Source organism: Thunnus maccoyii, chromosome 19, assembly GCF_910596095.1.
Source record: "Thunnus maccoyii chromosome 19, fThuMac1.1, whole genome shotgun sequence".
In the NCBI taxonomy this organism is placed as follows: domain Eukaryota; kingdom Metazoa; phylum Chordata; class Actinopteri; order Scombriformes; family Scombridae; genus Thunnus; species Thunnus maccoyii.
In genome coordinates, this window is record NC_056551.1 from 23,600,789 (window position 1) to 23,618,276 (window position 17,488).

At 38.3% G+C, this 17,488-nt stretch overlaps 1 protein-coding gene across 1 annotated transcript; it reads right to left on the reverse strand.

Annotated features, from left to right (window-relative positions):
* Positions 1-5,654: 5,654 nt before the first annotated feature.
* On the reverse strand, positions 5,655-11,699 carry LOC121885590 (betaine--homocysteine S-methyltransferase 1-like). The gene is made up of 8 exons (XM_042395198.1): positions 11,475-11,699; positions 11,136-11,268; positions 10,891-11,003; positions 10,525-10,716; positions 8,569-8,716; positions 6,477-6,659; positions 6,157-6,385; positions 5,655-6,066 (listed from the first exon to the last, which is right to left on the reverse strand). Exons 1-8 carry the CDS (start codon positions 11,682-11,684, stop codon positions 5,886-5,888), a joined length of 1,389 nt encoding a protein of 462 aa, XP_042251132.1. The 5' UTR covers positions 11,685-11,699; the 3' UTR covers positions 5,655-5,885.
* Between the last annotated feature and the right edge of the window lie 5,789 nt (positions 11,700-17,488).

Here is a 17,488-nt window from a genome sequence, read left to right on the forward strand (position 1 = left end):
ACACAGCAATGTAAAAACACTTCATTACAAGTAAAAATCTTGCATGAAAAATCGTAAACAAGTAAAAATACACAAGTATTCGCAGCAAAATGGCAAAAGAAACTCATCTCGTCCCCCTGACTAATATATTATATATGACATCATTAGATTATTTGCTTATTTGCTGGCATCCTTAGTCTTCTTTAACAGTGAACTGCATATATTTTTTGGACTGAGAAATTTCAACGTCAACTTTGGCTCTGTGTAGTGGTACTCAGATCCTTTAGTAAAAGTAGCAATATCACAATGTAGAAATACTCCATTACAAGTAAGAGTCCTGCATTTATAATCCTACTTAAGTAAAAGCACAGAAGTATTATCAGATACATCTATTTGAAATAATAAAAGTAAAAGTACTCAGTCTGCATTAAATAAGTATAATAGAGTACATTTTTAATACTGAAGCATCAAGTGCAGCTAGTTACTTTATATACAGTTAGCTAGTTTAGTCAAATGGTTCCCAACCTAGGGATCAGGCCTCTCCAAAGGGTCACCAGACAAAATGATGAATAAATTAATGTAATTAATATTTTTTAAGCAAAAATTGCGAATTTTTGTTGGTTTCAGCTTCTCAGATGTGATGATTTGAGACTTTTCTTTGTCATACATGACAGTAAACTGAATATCTGTGGATTTTGCACCGTTAATCAGACAAAACAAGACATTTGAAGTCGTCACCATGAGCTCTAAGAGATTATAACTGGTCACAATTTTCTGACATTCCATAGACAAAACTATTCATACTATATTATATAATAGTATACTAGTTTCTGTAAGAGAATAATGCTCATAATAAAAGAAAATAGTGCCCATATGCGTCTTTTACCAGGCGACCTGAAGGCATCATAATAGTCCCTTTAATTGGAGGCTTATTAAACCAAACCAGACATTAAGTCCTCGTTAATTTGTTTTCTCATTCAGTAACTTAATGTTGTTAATCAACACATTTGTCATTTTGCCTCCCGCCTCCCTTTGTTCTCTCTGTCTCGTCTCTCCCGCAGACGTGCACGAGGAGCATAAACATCTGCACGTGGGAAAATCCATGACGCAAGCGCGCAGAGAACGTGACGACGACCGGATGCTGTAAGGAAAGTCAACTGGGACAAAAGATGAGTGTTTATATACAAAACTAGTTTCTAACTACTTTATTGATGTTATCCAACAGATTAGATGAAAAAAAGATATTGATCGACTGTTTAGTCTCTATTACTATATACAGATGTTTGGTTTGGTTTTTATGTCTGCAGCTCAAAACAAAAACACTATAATATCACAAATGTTTAGTGTTTCAGCAAAATGTAACAAAAACAAAAGCCAATTTGAATTTTTATTGATATTAAATGTTCATAAATGAATTGCAACAGTCAATTAAAACATTCAGCACCACCCCCCAAAGACTCTTAATTAGTAAATTGTAAAAGATAATTGTCTGAACTGATGAACCTTTTCGTTTTATCTATGCATTTTAGTTATTTATTTTCTACATTTTCTTCTTCTTTTGTCTGTTATTCACCCTTTAACCTCCAGCAGATCCCAACTATTATTGCTTGTTATTGCACAGTCTTGCAATTTAAAGCAACAGCAATGTTTTTAAAATGACCAGAGTCAAGAGTTCTGCTGTCTGGTTCAACAGTGTTAAAATAATTGTACAAATAAAAAGCACTTAGACTTGTTTAGGAGGCAAATTCCCAATTAAAGTGTATCTTTAAAGATCCCCTCCAGACATGATTCAAGATTTATATAAATGTTAAAGCTCAAACATCCAACTGTAGGAACAAGAAGGAATGTAGTTCACACAGGACTTGAAGGTTTTATGACATGTCAAAGCACAAAATTGTTGTTTATAGGTTGGAGACTAATGAGTTAGAACAGTGTTTCTTAAACTACAGATACTTACCCAAAATGCACAATGGACCCTTTATTAGTTGGTTCCAACATGACATCCTAATACGTATATCTCTCATTAGAGTATTGGTATTCTAATGAGAACGGGTTGTATATCTATAATTATTTACAGGGCTGTGTTGTTGCTGTTGTTTGTATGCTTTTTATCTCATTTAAAATACTCCTAGTGGCTCCCTTGCACCAGTATCTTCTTTTATCATGTGACCTTTTGCACATTTTCTAAAGTAGAACAAACAGAAACCTTCAAAAGACAGTCTGTTCACAGTGGAAGAGTAAATTAGGTGCTGTTTTCTCCAGATTTATTTTTATGCCTGCAGAGAAGTGTGTCTTTTTTTTGTTGTTGACGGTTAGTTAGCAGACTCATCAGTCAGGAAATGTTGGTTCAAAAATATAAAACAAGGCTTGGCACGTGTGAGCTGACTTATTGTTCTATAGATAGAAGTATTACAAGTATATAGAAGTATTTTCATTAAAGTTTCTGCCTTTGTTGGTAGGAGACTAATGCAGATATTATGGTAGTTGCAAGTCTCCAAGACAACTTGCAATTTTCAATCCTAAGATTTGAAAAAAAAAACATTAAAGAAACACTAAATTAGTTTTGATGTTAGCAAACAACAACAACAACTGTAACTATAAATGTGTTTCCTGCCTTTGGTTTGGGACCTCTGGCTGCAGTTCACATGAGTTGCAAAGGGTGTTGAAAGACAACTTGGAAAGCTTTTAAATGAATATAGTTCTCTGGGTGAAGGCCATGGGTTATATCCGGTAGGGTAATACCACATCCCAACATTTCCACTGCTGTGTGTGCACACAATACTTTTGCTGAATAAACACAGGAAATCAAAATCCCCATTGGACCACCAGCATAAAAACAAAACACACACACACTCAAGTAAATCATAGCTATAATAGTTGTTCTCTGGTACTGAAATAAAGGAACTACCAATGTTCATATTTGGTTTTCAGCCTCAGTCCATAAAGGCTTACGACTCTAATAAAACATTTCAGTAATAAACACACCTTCAACCAGAGGAGCTAATCTGAAAAATCACCTACTGGATCAAAACCTTCATACTCTTCATTAGAAGTGATGGCAGCAGTGTTTAATGGACATTGTCATTGATAGTCACTATTGATGTTGATTATCAGACGATGTTGAGGACTATGTTGACAGATGTATTGAGGATTGTGGTAATATTGGGGTCCATCAATATGTTGATGTTGTGTCATACAGCCACATTGATGTTTACACTATTTATTTATTATGGTGCTGTGCTTTCCTCCTATATTGTACTGCCTTGAGATGTGATTGCCTTTTTACCTGTTGTTAATGTCACTTGTTGTTTATTGTACCTGTTGTTTATTGTCCTACCCGATTTTTGTTTCCCCCCTGGGTTATTATAAAGTATTTCATATCGCATCATATCATATTGTATCGTATCACATCGTATCGTATCGTACATCTGTCTTGCTCTATTATCCAAAACAGCAAATGTCTTATGTACATACTGTACTATATTGTGTCTTTCTTTTTTACTCTGAGTCCTTGATAAAATTGCTACTGGTGGTATGTTTAATTTCATTTTAATTTGCTTCTCCGAGGATTTACAGTATGCTATGTATTTTACATTATGATATGGCAACCTATTAAATGGGAACTCCATAAATTTTGCACATTAAAGTCTGTTTACAGGTCTTAAGGAAGTACTACTGCATGTGATAAAAGTAGTATCAAGTCTTTCGAAATTTGGTAAATTGCCTCAAGTGATGTCATTTGAGTCAGCGTCGGCTGGGGACTACAAGATTGAAAATTAAATAAATCTGGAGGTGTGGAATGAGAAAGGAGTGAGGTTAGCAGACCTCTGTAGCCCGCTCCTCACCACTGCTGGAGGCTCGCAGCTGCAGGCCACATTAGCCGCTACTGGTGTATTACACCTGAATCTGTGCAGTTTAGTGAACTGAGTAGAGTTGCATTGTGGGTGATGTAGGCAGCAGGTTTTGGCAAGCAAGAATGCGTGTGATAAAAATGATGACATATCTGGCTTTGCTGGATCGATTTTTAGCATTTGTATGTGTTTGTTTAGTTTATATTTTGGTGGAGGGGAGGAGTGGTGATGTTGGAGTGGATTTTAGTGTGTGTAGTTGCTTCAGTTTATTTCGATCTCGTGTCACTTGACATGGGAAGACTGACAAAAACAGAGCTATAGAACAAAACTTGCTCTGAAACCCGAATATCTGTTAAATGCAGTGTGTAGGATTTAGTGGCATCTAGTGGTGAGATTGCAGATTGTAACCAACTGAATACCCCCTCTCCCTGCAAGTATTTAGGAAAATCTGCAGTGGCTGCGAAACTCACGAAAAACACTGTTAAGGGTTTTACCATAGTACGCCCGAGACACACTCCACCCAAACCTACCTCTAAAATAATTAGCTGCAAAGATTCAATGAAAATTGACAATTAAGTAATACATGATGGAAGGTTTTGTCAGTTGAGCTGAATTGTAACTTAACTTTTGTGCAAGTGCAAGTTAACACTCCTGCTAAGATCAGCAGGAAGCCGGTAGCCTGCAAACTGAGCTGTGGTTTCTGCACCTGACAGACACTCTACATCATTGACCTTTAACCGTGAAGTCTTGAAATGTTAAAAAATATCTTATTTTGTTACAGTTCCAAGAATTGTGTTGCGCAACGCTAACAATAATTATCCAATAGTTTGCTGATGTTCTGGTTGGTGACCATATATGGATTTTTTGATGTAGATGCTTCAAGACAAATGATATAAAAGTAGAGGCCAGAGAGGTCTCGAGGCTTTTTCTGCCTTTTGCCCTTTGTTGCTCTTTTTTTTGCCTCTAAGGCCTTTTTGTCTTCTATAAATCTTAGAGGGTTTTTTTGTATTTTACTTTATACATTTTGTAAAACTCATTTTTGTAAAAACCAAATAAAACTGGTTTGTATTTTTATACACTCCAACCAAAGTTCCTTGCTTGTGCTCATCTCTGAGGTCTTCTGGTAGCCCTTTAAGGCAAGCAAGACGCCCCCCTAAGATATGGCTGACATGAGATCTAAATTTATTTATACTGAAAATCGATAATTGAAATCACTATGGATAAACATGCAGTGTTTATTCATTAACAGTTTGGGTCAGGTTTAGAACTGTTGATTGAAATTAACGTGATGCACCTGTGATAGAAGTATAATTTCAGTATAATCATCATAATGTTTCTTATTTTCAGGTGATTATGCTACAATTAAAACACTTATTTTTGTCCGTTCCACTATATTCTGCATACTGCACCTTTAAAATCATTTGCTGTTTGATACAGACCTCCTATTGTCAGTGTTCTGCACATACAGTTTAACTTTTGATATCTTACACAATCACAATTTGATTTAGCTTCCAAGATTTGCATAATATAATGCAAGGATGACCAAACTGTTGTAAATCAACATATTGGGAAAAAAAAAAACAATCCAAAAACAAACAAATTGTCCATTGTTGAGTCTGTCAGCATTATAGGAGTGCAATGCTAGATTGGTGGAGTACTCTTAAAATTACAGCCGTCTATAAAGGACACAACATACACTTTGTTTGTTTAGTTGGAAATTTATTGCTACACATGAATTAATTCTTTTGTTAGACACAATTCAGGCAGTTTTGGAGTGTTAAAGGAGTTTTTTTTTAGTCACAGTAATTTCATAAGGCTCAAAGATGTGATAATCTGACTGAATCAGGCACTCAAGGCTTGTTGTAAGGCTGGAAACTTACATTGTCAGCATATGATATCAGTCTTCTACACAGTAAAAAAAAAAAAAAGATCCTAAAAAGACAAAGAACTTCAGCATAATCTTTTTGGTAAGTAATCTTTTTGGTATGTAAACTTAAAAGGGAATGTGTGAGTATGCCTTCTCACACGCCACCCGTCAGCATCTCAGAGGGGAGCTTAGTGGCCCTTGTTGGCCTTGTCAAAGAGCGCCTTCAGCTGCTCCGGGGAGGTGGCCTCCTTCTGCTGCATCAGGTCAGCGTGGCCTTTGGTGACACCCCAACCGTCAGGAGTGGACATGGAGGGGCAGAAGGGACGACCGGACGCAGGCTTCAGCTTCTCCCAGTAGTCACGACGGGCCCTAAAAAAAGAAATAAGGGAATAATTTAAAAAAAAAAAAAACTGGTGGCATTTTGACAGAAAAAAGGCGAGGAGAAAGACGGATCGGTACCTGGCTCTGACCCAGGGCTTTGTATGCATCTCCAGGCCACTTCCCCAGCAGCCGTGCTTCTCAGAACCAGTAGGCAGGAAACCCCTCTCAGGTGCCAGCTCTTCAGCCAGGGCACGGACGTGATAAGGTTCAAATCCACAGCAGCCTCCAATATAACGAATGCCAGCATTGTACGCTTCCCGGGCGTATTTCTGCATGTCCCATCGGCTCAGGATCCTCGGCTCCAGACCTGTTTGAAAAGTTGTACGTGACTTTGTGTTATGATCTCAGTTTTCTACCATGTCAACATTTGGACGGAGCGTGTATATACACACACATACCGAAAGGGAACTCTGGCAGGTCAATGAATCCCTGGCGGTTGCAGTCAGGAGTGTGGTAAGCCAGCGGCTGGGTCATGTAGTGAGCCTTCAGCCCGGCCTTCTCCACTCCCTCCTTCATCATCTTCACAGTGTTCACGCACATCTCGGGGTCAAAGTGGCAGTTAATGCCGACAATCTGAGCTCCTACAAAAGAGGAAAGAGACATGAAAACTTGAATCAGGGTTTGAGAATGTTAAGCCACAGCGGGTCTCATGCAAAAACCACATGAATGACTAGATTCGGTCTTAACTGGTATTCACCAAATTTTCTCTTTGGTACAAACAATATTTATAAGTCTAGACCTTTTGTACGAGTCATGAAAAGTAAGTCTGCCTTTCTTCACCAATGGACATCAAAATTATGAGGAATGAATTTGGAGTTCAACCAACTAAAACAAACTTGAATATTCTGTTCACCATATTATCATCGCCATGGTTTATGTATTTGGATTTTTTTGGTATGTTTTGGCACAGCAACATTACAGTGGTTGTTGTAAACAGCTGCAGGGTGTTTCCGACGGTCTCCGTCCAGTATCTTCTTCTGTTGCAGCCTCTTATATTAGTCACGGAGCGCTTTGCTTTTAGAAAGACATTTTTTAAGCGTTTAACTTCATGTCAAAGTATTCTCTCTTTATTTCTGTCGCAGTACAGCACCACTCTGATGATGCGTCATTGGCAGCTGTATTATTGTCTTTTGTTTGAGTCACCTATTATGACTACTGAGACTGATAAGTATTATGTTTTTTGTTAGCTGATTTACAAAAGCAGGATCTGGAGCTCTTCTGAAATTCCTCTTTTATTCTCACTTTGTGTGAATGAAACTTGCCCACAAACAGAGCAGAACATGTAGCCTCATGTTGCAATTTTAGGGGCGTTCATCATGCTAATGATCAAATCTTATAAACACACACCTCCTCATGAACAGGTGACATTCATCAGGCTGAAACGAGCAATTTACAACGTTTTTGCAGTTAAGAAAATTTGGTGAATCTGACTTGGGACACTCGTACGAACAAATGTAGTAAAGTAAAAATGAAAAGTTTAGATAAAGAAACAAAAATGCATGAGTGTAGAATATTTATGTGATCAAGCAGTCTTTTAAATTATTCTGATGGTAAAAAAGTTTCAGTGAAAACTGGTGTATGGACGCAACTAACTATTATTTTCATTATTGATTAATCTGCCGTTTTCTTGATTAATTAAATGTCATTTGTCAGAAAATAGTGATCATCTTTTCCCAAAACCAAAGATGCAAAGAAACCAGCAAATATTCACATTTAAGAAGCTGGAACCAGAGAATTTTTTAGCATTTTCTCTTTAAAAAAAAAAAAAAAGAAAGAAAAAAAGAAAGAATTAATTGGCGATTAATTTTCTGTTGGTTCACTGCAGCTCTAAATTGGTGTAGCATTTCTGTTGTTTTCAGCCCATTCGTGTTGTGTTACCAGGTGGCCACACACAGAGAGATGAAAGTGCAGCAATACTACCACAGGATGGCGCCAAAGTCATATTTTAAAAAGGAAATTCCAATTTACACATCAGAGTTATTTCAGTTTGAGCTACAGAAAGTTTGTGTTACAAACAGGGTACCTGGAGTCTGAAAGATGTGGGCTTATCAGGTAGAAATGAAAAGATCCTACAGCATTGCATTATGGGAAATGTAGGATCCAGCATTTTTGGAGCTTCATACTAAGGTCTAAAAATCAGGGTCTCTCGGCCTCTACTGCGTCGATGGAAGTGCTGGAGTGTCCCTTTAAGTGCAAATAATTTCCCCATATTGTACGTGTATGAAAAGAAGATGAATGAAAGATATGAAAATGATCTGTCTGTGCATTCTGGGATCATAAGACTTTGGAAGAAGCAGCCATTTGTTTGTCTGTGTGGTTGATATTGCTTCAGTCATATCTGCGAATACCAGGCTTCACCCCAGTTTCTCCACAGTTCCCATCATGATGCAATGCTCAAGTGAGAGGCTGTGCACCCATTATGGGATGTGACTTTTAAGAAAAAAAAAAGTGTTATAGGAATTCACATACAGTAAATTGAAAGTTTCATACCAGCTTTGACCAGTTTCACAGCACAGTCTCCAGGGCTGACTCCGTTCAGGTCTCCCTCAGGTCCGATACACATAGTTGCAGCCACAGGCTTGCCGGAGGTCTTCAGAACCTGGACTGCCCACTCAGCCTCTTCCACATGCTCAAAGTACTGCAAGCAAACACAAAAATAAATCAGGTAAACATCAGTATAATGTAATTATTAATTTTATTTTAAGCTGCAACAGCTATTTTTGTATTCACATTATTAATTGCAAAGTAAGAAAAATAAATTGACTCTGGTGGACAAACAAGCAATATTTTCCAGAGTGTCAGAGTTCAGCCTCATTTCCTGCTATAAGCCATAATTTTTTTATGACGACGACGAGTCAAATTACGATATTCAATGTAAAAGGAGTTGCTAGTAGTAATGAACCCACAACTCAGCTCTATGTAGATTTATGGCAGCTTTCAACTCATTGATTTACGGCCCCAGACTTTACAGTTTTGATTAATTCTCGCCGATCTCAGGGTCATTTTCAGACCTAACAGGCAGCTGTTTGATTAGAAAAAACAAAAATTTTGAAAAAGGCTCTAACAATCGTCTAAAAAAACCCCAAAACAAAACTTTAAAAAACCCCACCTGTTTGCTACCTGCTTAGCCCCAAATGGAAGACAGAAAAAGTTAGAGACTATCTGGTGAACAAAGTGCAGCACTGAGCATCTTAAGAGGCAGATATTTCCTTCAGGAGGAAGTGGACACCAAAACTGAGCTAAAACGGGTGAATATTAGACTAGCATTCACCAGCTGTCCAGAAACATGACTCCAAATGAATGCATATCACTCTATATGGACTTGATGTATAAATAGGTAACTGGATGATATCAGTGTTGTGTCTGCTGCCCCCAAGTGTCCAGTAGATGAAGGATCAGCACTGACCAGGTTTGGTTCATCTTTGTCGAAACATATATGCATAACAAAGTGTTTGAAAGGGTATGAATAGTTTACTGATACATGTGGCAGTGATCTAATGCAGCTCTGCATGTCCTGTATGTAAATGTAAAGTAATTAAGAGAGAACACTTCAAATGATTGTAATTTTGCAGCATGTGCATCATGTTGAAATGATGACTATTATAACCGCTATCTGTTCCCACCTATAGTATGATATCATGACCGCAGTTACCTGGAGTCTGAGCGAGTACAACAGGTGTCTCCTTCTTTGGCTTGAGAATATAAAAAAAAAAAATTAGAAAAAAAAAAAAAAAAAAAAGGACAGTCCACCAATTTTACATATATGGTCAGTTTACTAGTCATGGGGAGAACCACTCAGCCTATGAAAACAACTGTATAATATCTTCTGTGGCACTGAAGAGGTTTTATTAAGAATTAAGCTGATGATGTCAGTTATCTCAGCTTGGAGACTTAAAATGATTACGAAGTGTGTGGAGTTTGTAAGTGTCTATTTATCAGGGAGGGAAAGTCGAATTAATATATGTTATTGGTTGCATTATGGGAGATGTAGGATCCAACTTCTATGAAGTTTTGCCCAAACAAAAGACTAAAAGCCAGAATATCTCAACTGCTTTGATTTTGACCGTTTTTAAATGAGTTCATCTCCAACCTTGATGGTAGTAAATTAATAAATTGGTGGAGAATCCCTTTAATTGTCAGCTGTTTGATCTCATCCCAAACAGCAGCTTTACTACAGGAAGAAAAAAGTTGTGTTGACTGGGGCCACATCAGGTAATTTGCCCGTGAAAAATATGCAAAAGTGCCCGTTATAGTTTCCCCAGAGTTAATGGTGACGCCTTAAAAAGCCTTAAAAAGTCTTTTGTCTGAACAGTCCACAGATGCCACAAAAGAAAAGAATTCATCACTTTCGAGAAGCTGAAAGCTGGCACATTTGCTTAAAAAAAAAAAAAAAATTAATTATCAGTCAGTCACCTTAACATTGCATCTCTAGTGTTGACAACATACCTCTGCAATCAGGAAGTCCACATTCTTCTGGACAAAGACATCCATCTGCTTCTTGAAGATGGCCTTCACATCATTCTCACTCTTGCAGCTGAGGTAAGAGGGGGTCTGGGAGACGCCACCTGCCACCAAAGCATCACCTTCATTAGCCACCTGCCTGGCCAGGTCACAGGCTGCTTCGTTTATTTGTTGCCCCTGCAGGTCAAAAAGAGAAAGAAAGTGGGATCAAATTTTCACATCAATGCAGAACATGAAGTGTCTGCTTCCATCTTTTGCAGTTGAGTTTTTGCCAAAACCTGCTGCCAAGTTGCCATCACCATGAGACTTGTGAGCAGCTGCTGTAGCCACATAGATTAAAACGGTACTCACAGTGAAGCGCTGAGTGTTGCCTCTGTTCACCAGCTTATCATCGCTTGCGTAGAAAGTGAATGTCTGCATGACATTGGCGCCTGCCCTCAGGAACTCCCGGTGCAGCTGCCGCACTGAAACAAACCAAACAGCCCATTGAACATTTCATCAGGCGCATAAACTGCATGAACAGGTCAGGAAGCGCTCACCAATGGATGCACGTTATGAAATATTACGCGTAAAAGAAGAAGGGAAAGGAGCAGTACCGGCTTCAGGGTGCTCGGCAGCAGCTTCAGGTGTCCACGGTCCTGCTTTCACATAACCTCTCTTCTCCAGGGCGAAGACAAAGCCCCCGTCCCCGATAACGACCTCTCCTGCATCCAGACGCTCCAAAATGCCCTGCGCGTAATGCAGGCGTGCAACAAGCGAGTCAAACACAGAAACGCACACAAGTTTGTGACATTTGGTGATTGACAGTCTGCAAAAACTTCCTTTCGCACACAAGTGAGCAAATGCAGCCAAAGTTCAACTAAATATTTCGAGGGTTTTTTTGTGCACATTAAAGTTAATACCAATTATTTTCTCATCTTGTTGTGCAGACTTACTTTCTTTGCTGGTGCCATGGTTATTGCAGCAGTGACCGGCCCTCTTCTATCAGCTACGGCGTCCTTCTGAGTTTGGAAAGGGCTTTGTGAAGGCATCCATGCTGCATTTATAATCCAAAAGGGGTGCGGTGCTAGTGATGTCACTAGAACCGCCTGCCTCTCATCTTCTCCCCCCTCCTCCTCCTCCCCCTCCTCCTCCTTCTCCTCCATCACAGTTTGCACAGGAGAATCTATTGTTCATGATACCACAGGAATGCAGGAGTAGCTCTATCGATATTTTGGGACATTATAACACTTTGTTTAGGGCTTTGTTTTGGATGCAATAAATCAGTGTGATGATTATGTGTTTTAGTAGGTGAGAATAAGATAAGTGGAAGATAAGATCAGTGGAAAGATTCAGAGAGTCACGCAGAAAAGCACAGAATAGAAAATAATTATCGAGTTTAACTGCCTTTTGCCATCAGCTGATTTTTTAAAAAAATGTAGATTTTCCAGAGATAAAAAGACTTTGATTTAAACTATTCTCTGAGGCACTTAAGGTTTTTGCATGGTGTGTAAATTTAGAGGGTAACAGCGATAAAGCTGTAGGTGTAAATGAAAATCACATGAATATGTTCTTTTCTGGAAACATCCCAACACCAGAAATCAGAAACATGTGGTGAATGAAAAAGCACAGTTTTATAAGCTCTGATGTGTTGTAAAATGATTAAAGAAATATTAATTTAACTTAAAGTTCCCCTCCACTCAAATTAAAAAAAAAAGCTCACATTTCTTGGATGTTTGAGCTTCACTGTGCAGAATGTTTGTTCTCACATTCATCTGCTGAAAGTGGAAAGTTTCTGAGTTGCATAGATATGAGTATGATTTGTGACATCGATACTAGTTTGGAGCCAATCAAGGCCCAGTATGCTTAACTTACACAAAAATGTGATGTGGAAACTTTTTGAGAATTTACTTGTGTCCAGCAGTTTAAATTAAAAATATTGGCAGTACTTCTTAGGCTGATGGAATTATACTTTTCTCAGAGAAAGTATTTTCATATGTCTTAAGACATTGTTTAAATCATTATATCTTTATCATGTGACCCTGAAGGCAATGTGCTGATTCTGCTCTGCCACACAAAAAAACCACCACAAAGAATTAATGTTTTACTGTATGAAAAGCGCGCGAGCCTTTATGGAAACTATATGAAACAGAAGAATTAATTGTTAGTACGAGTTTGAATCTCTTTTGTCTGCCTTGCCTAACGAGGGGATAACTACAGAGCTGCAGACAGGCTGGTGATGGAGGAGCTTCAGCTGTATTTGTTTTGCATGACTGGAGCAAGGCGATCATTCCTGATCCAACATAAGGCCAACGGGAGGAGAGAGATAAGTCAACACGCCAGAAGTTATTTCTCTGCGCCGTCTTTGAAACAGATAACAGAATGTCACTGAGTTTCCACCACAGCTACATTAGAGGTTTATGACCCCAGAAAATGAAGCTGCAGTCTGTTCAACCAAAGACTGATGTTTTCTCCTCAGATTGCATCATTTAAAAAAAAAAATTAGGGGCCTTACGATGTAAAATGTAGAGCTGCAACGATTGATCGATTAGTCTGTTGACAGAAAATTAGTTGTCAATTGTTTTTGTAGTTGAATAATTGTTTTAGTATTTTTTTAAAGTAAAAATGTTGAACATCTGCTGGTTCCAGCTTCTCAAATGAGAGGATTTGATGCATTTCACTGTCACACGTCATAGTAAACTTCTTTTTATTTCAGATAAAACAAGACATTTGAAGACAAACTGTAACCTTGGAACGTAGACAATTATAACCTACATCTGTCCCTCATTACCTTATTATCACCACAGTAAACTGTATGCAGGTATATTTACCTGGTTTCTTCAGTCAAGAGACTAACCGTCTCTGAACTCTAGGGGGCATCTGATCTTTAGTTACTCAGGTTTTTTCCTCCAACAGTTGGTTCATCTTTAAATCAGGATTTGGAATAACTCAACGTTTTCCTTAATCTTTATTTATTCAGAGGAGTTTCTTGGAGAGCAATGTTCTGTTTTCCAGGAACGCCCTGATAACATCCACACAGTTACACATTCATACCTGGAAGCTGCCCAGTACAACCACAGTCTAATCTGCTGGCCACTGAGCAGCTCTACTGGAGCAGTTAGGGTTAAGGGCCTTGCTCAAGGGCACCTCAGTGGTGGTAATGAGGGAGGGGCTTCTTCACTTTCTTCACTCAGATTTAACTTGCCGGTCTGGGGGACTGAACCGGCAACCCTCTGGTCACAAGCACCTCTTTAACCTCTGACTTTTAGGCCACCACTGCCCCATATTTTAATAAAACATCAGAATCTGACAACAATGCAAATGTTGATCTTATTCTAAGCTATATTTGACATTTTTTAAACATGTTTTGTTGACATTTTAGATGTTTTTTTCACAAAAGACCCCAGAAATAATCAAAAAATGGACATTAAATATCCAAAAAAGGGTAAAACCCTGTCAAAAATAATCACTCTGAACAACCAGGCTGATTATTCTGGCTGAGTAGAGCTGTGCTCAGGTTGAAAGTGTGCAGACTTACAGTGTATGCTGGGAATGATGTGAGGTCATCTGAGTCCATGTGCGAGGAAGAATGATAAAGGTTTCATTTGTCTCACCCTAAAATGTGCAGCAAAGCTAACAGGAGAGTCGAGGTGACGTCAAAGTTTGAGAAGAGGTCAAATCAAGCAAAATAGTTAAAATCAAGGCCTTTATTAATATCTACAACTATACTTTGGAGTAAATTATCCATTTTGCAACTGTAGAGAAAAATAATGCTGCGTTCCAAATTACATACTTCTACTTTTTACTTTTAGTACGTACGTGCAGCTGCCCTTACAAAGTACGTACTGTTGCATGCAGGACGCATACAACACTTCATCTGCCATTGTGGCTTCCGTCATTGCGCTATCATTGGTCTGTGCTCTTGGCGACTCAGTCGATGTGACGTATCTTCCGCTGTGCAGAGGATTGTGGGTCAGAATAGCCAGAAAAGCATGCTGACTCACATACTGCAAAACGCGACTGAATGTAGTAGGACATCCTGGTACTTTTGGTGTACTGCATTTATACAGACTATGTATTAGGGGTGTGCCTGAATACAAATATGTTATTCAGCAAAGCACAAATAGTGGGTTGTTTTTTTTACGAATATTTGTTTCATACCAATAGTTCTTCCCTACATGTTACACACTGTGCTGTCTCTGTGTTATGGGTGTATAAATAAGTAGAGGTCTGTCTGCAATGAGGCGATAAGTAAAGTTTTATCTCAGTAGTCAGCGCAGTCGTCTATGATCTGGGAGACTCCAGTTCGAGACCCGGTGTGGGGACCTCCTTCGTAAGGTAGTTTATTCATGAACACTGATTTTAACACTTACATTTTCTAAAATTAAAAGCCTAATAAAAACAAAAACAGGATTTTTAAGCCTCTTTCCACTTTTATTCGAATACAAATACAAATAATTTTGCTGCCTCAACAAATACAGATACAAATACAAATACTGGGCTCTCTGCACATCCCTACTATGTACTGGGACATACTAAATCTTCTTCTGGCATACTAAATAGTTTGGTATCATGGGTGTTGGAACGCACATTAAATCTTTATACTGTTTAAAATTCACACAAATACACACCCAAGAGGCCACAATAAGGAAAATATATTATTTACAAAAGATGCTTAAATGGTGCAAAAAGTGCTGAAGTGAGAACGTGACGAGACAAATGTTTCAGTTATCAGACCATCATTAGGTCTTACTAACAATTCTTATTTTACAAACTTTATTGATCTTGTATGTTTGACGATTCTATCAAATATCTCGTCCACCATCACTACAAAAAGATCTACAACAACATGTCCACAGACAATATATCAAACGTGTCCAAACTGAATCCTCATAAATGCCATTAAAACACAGTGTCATGCATACAGCTCCGTCTCTCTCTGCCCTCCAGATGAGGGTGTTTTTCTCCTCTCGGTCCAGATTACCATGGTGATGCTACTGTCTGGCAATCCAGCCAAGATACACACATCAGACAGCAGACTGAGTCCAGGCAACCAGTGGTATGTTAGACTGAAGGGGGGCCAGAGAAGGCTTAGGGTCATTAAAGTCCCCCTTCACTCAAAAATGTGTTGTTCTTGTTGTCTCTTCGTTTTGATGTCTGTGCAGAATGATGTATGCCCAGAGATTGTTTTCACATTCATCTGCTGAAGAAGGAAAGTTTATCTGTGTTCACCTTAAAGTTTAACCTACCTACAAAAGCATGATTTGTGACATCACAACTAGTATAGAAGCTAATCGTGCTGCAGCCTGGCGTTTTTAGTGCAGTAATTGAACTTCTTTTGTCCAAGAAAAACATACCAGACACAAATTATTAGACAAAGAAGAGTATTTTTATTACTATGTATGTAAAAACATGTCTGGAAGAGATCTTAAATGAACTGAAGAGAGCAAAAACACAAAAGAAACATTGTGGAAGTGAATGAATCAGCCCACATTTATATACTGTAATGTTCATGGCGAGCTGTGCAGATTGATTTGTAACATTTAGATTTTTTTCCAGGAAGGACAAAAGACAAAACACATAATTATTGTATGTTTTAGATCTTTTTAAACTCTTAAGACTTAAATTAAGGCTTGACCGGCAGCCATGACCGGCAAAGTCCCCAGTTAGAGTCCGGTCAATGACCTTTGGTTGGATTTTTCTCTCACTTGTTTCCTGTCATCTCTTTTCTGTAATAAAAGCTTACAAATGTTCCTCAAGATTGGTTCACAATAGCTTCAATCTGTCCTAAAACAATATTTGGGTCAGGGAAATTGTGCAGCTGGACAGACGGAGATACACGATGTCTGAAGTCTGTGGTTCAGTTTGGGTCACTATTTCTTAGTTGAACCGAACAGCAATCCGACAGATCTTAGATCTGGTCCAGTTTACCGAACAATCAGCAGGTTTTTAGTCACATTTTGGGCAGAAGTTCACTCTTAGAAGGAATGTGTTGAAAATGTACATATTTACTGTATTGTAGTGCTTGTTGTTCCAGCTAATGTGAGCTTTTCTTGCTCCCAGACTCATCCAGGTGGCTTAATGTAATGAAATTAAAGTTTGTATTGTTGAATAATTGTATTAATACTGAAAAATGTTGTGTGATATTTCATGAGATTAAATGAATTAACTGGTGAGTAATAACACACTGTTGTGGCCTAATGGTTAAAGTGCACATCGCATAAAATCTATGGTTCAGTAACCAGCTGTGGGACCTTTTTTTTCAGTTCAAATGATCAAATTAAAAGGCTGAAATAAAAAAGAAAAGATGACACATAAACATGCACATGGTGTGTTTGGTTTAAGGTTTAGTTTTTAAGTGTTTGTAGCAAAGGACAGAACAAAATGTGTTCATTTACACACGTTTCCTCATCTTTGTAACCTTGACACAGTTCCTGCATTAATATTGCACAATATTTGTGTCAAAATTAACATAACACACGTCGATGTGTAAACATTTAACACAGTGTTTGTTCGTTTTGACTCATCTCTTTCTAAGCACATGTGATTTTACCCATTTAACTCGATTATCTCGGAGGGAATTCTGTTTGTAGTCTGTGCATAAAAGTTAATATACACGAACAAAACACACACAATAAGAAAGAAAAAAGGGGGTTAGTGCAGGACGTAGTCATAGCCAAAACCCTCAGTAAACACGACACTGAACTACACAGCACAGTCCTGCAGTGTTTATGAAGCACAAAGATTCAATATGAGGAAGAAACTAATGTTTGTACTGCAGAAATATACAAAATATAGATGTTAGATGTTAAAGATGTGACCTGAAAATGAAACCACACAGTGACTGAACTGTTATGTTAGGTAAGTTATGTGGGCAGCATGAAGGAGCTTTGTGTTGGGAAATGCAAACAGTGCAGCATGTTGTCGTCCCTGCACAGATAGCAGCAGCATACACGCTCCACCTTTTATT

What these genes read in the sequence shown, in the direction of transcription:
- LOC121885590 (XM_042395198.1), bottom strand. Translation starts at nt 11,684, where the DNA reads ATGGAGGAGAAGGAGGAGGAGGGGGAGGAGGAGGAGGGGGGAGAAGAT. An exon ending in TGCCGAGCACCCTGAAGCCG is followed by an intron (nt 11,004 to 11,135) that starts GTACTGCTCCTT and finishes GGTTTGTTTCAG; the next exon opens with TGCGGCAGCTGCACCGGGAG. An exon ending in CCTGCCAGAGTTCCCTTTCG is followed by an intron (nt 6,386 to 6,476) that starts GTATGTGTGTGT and finishes CTTTTCAAACAG; the next exon opens with GTCTGGAGCCGAGGATCCTG.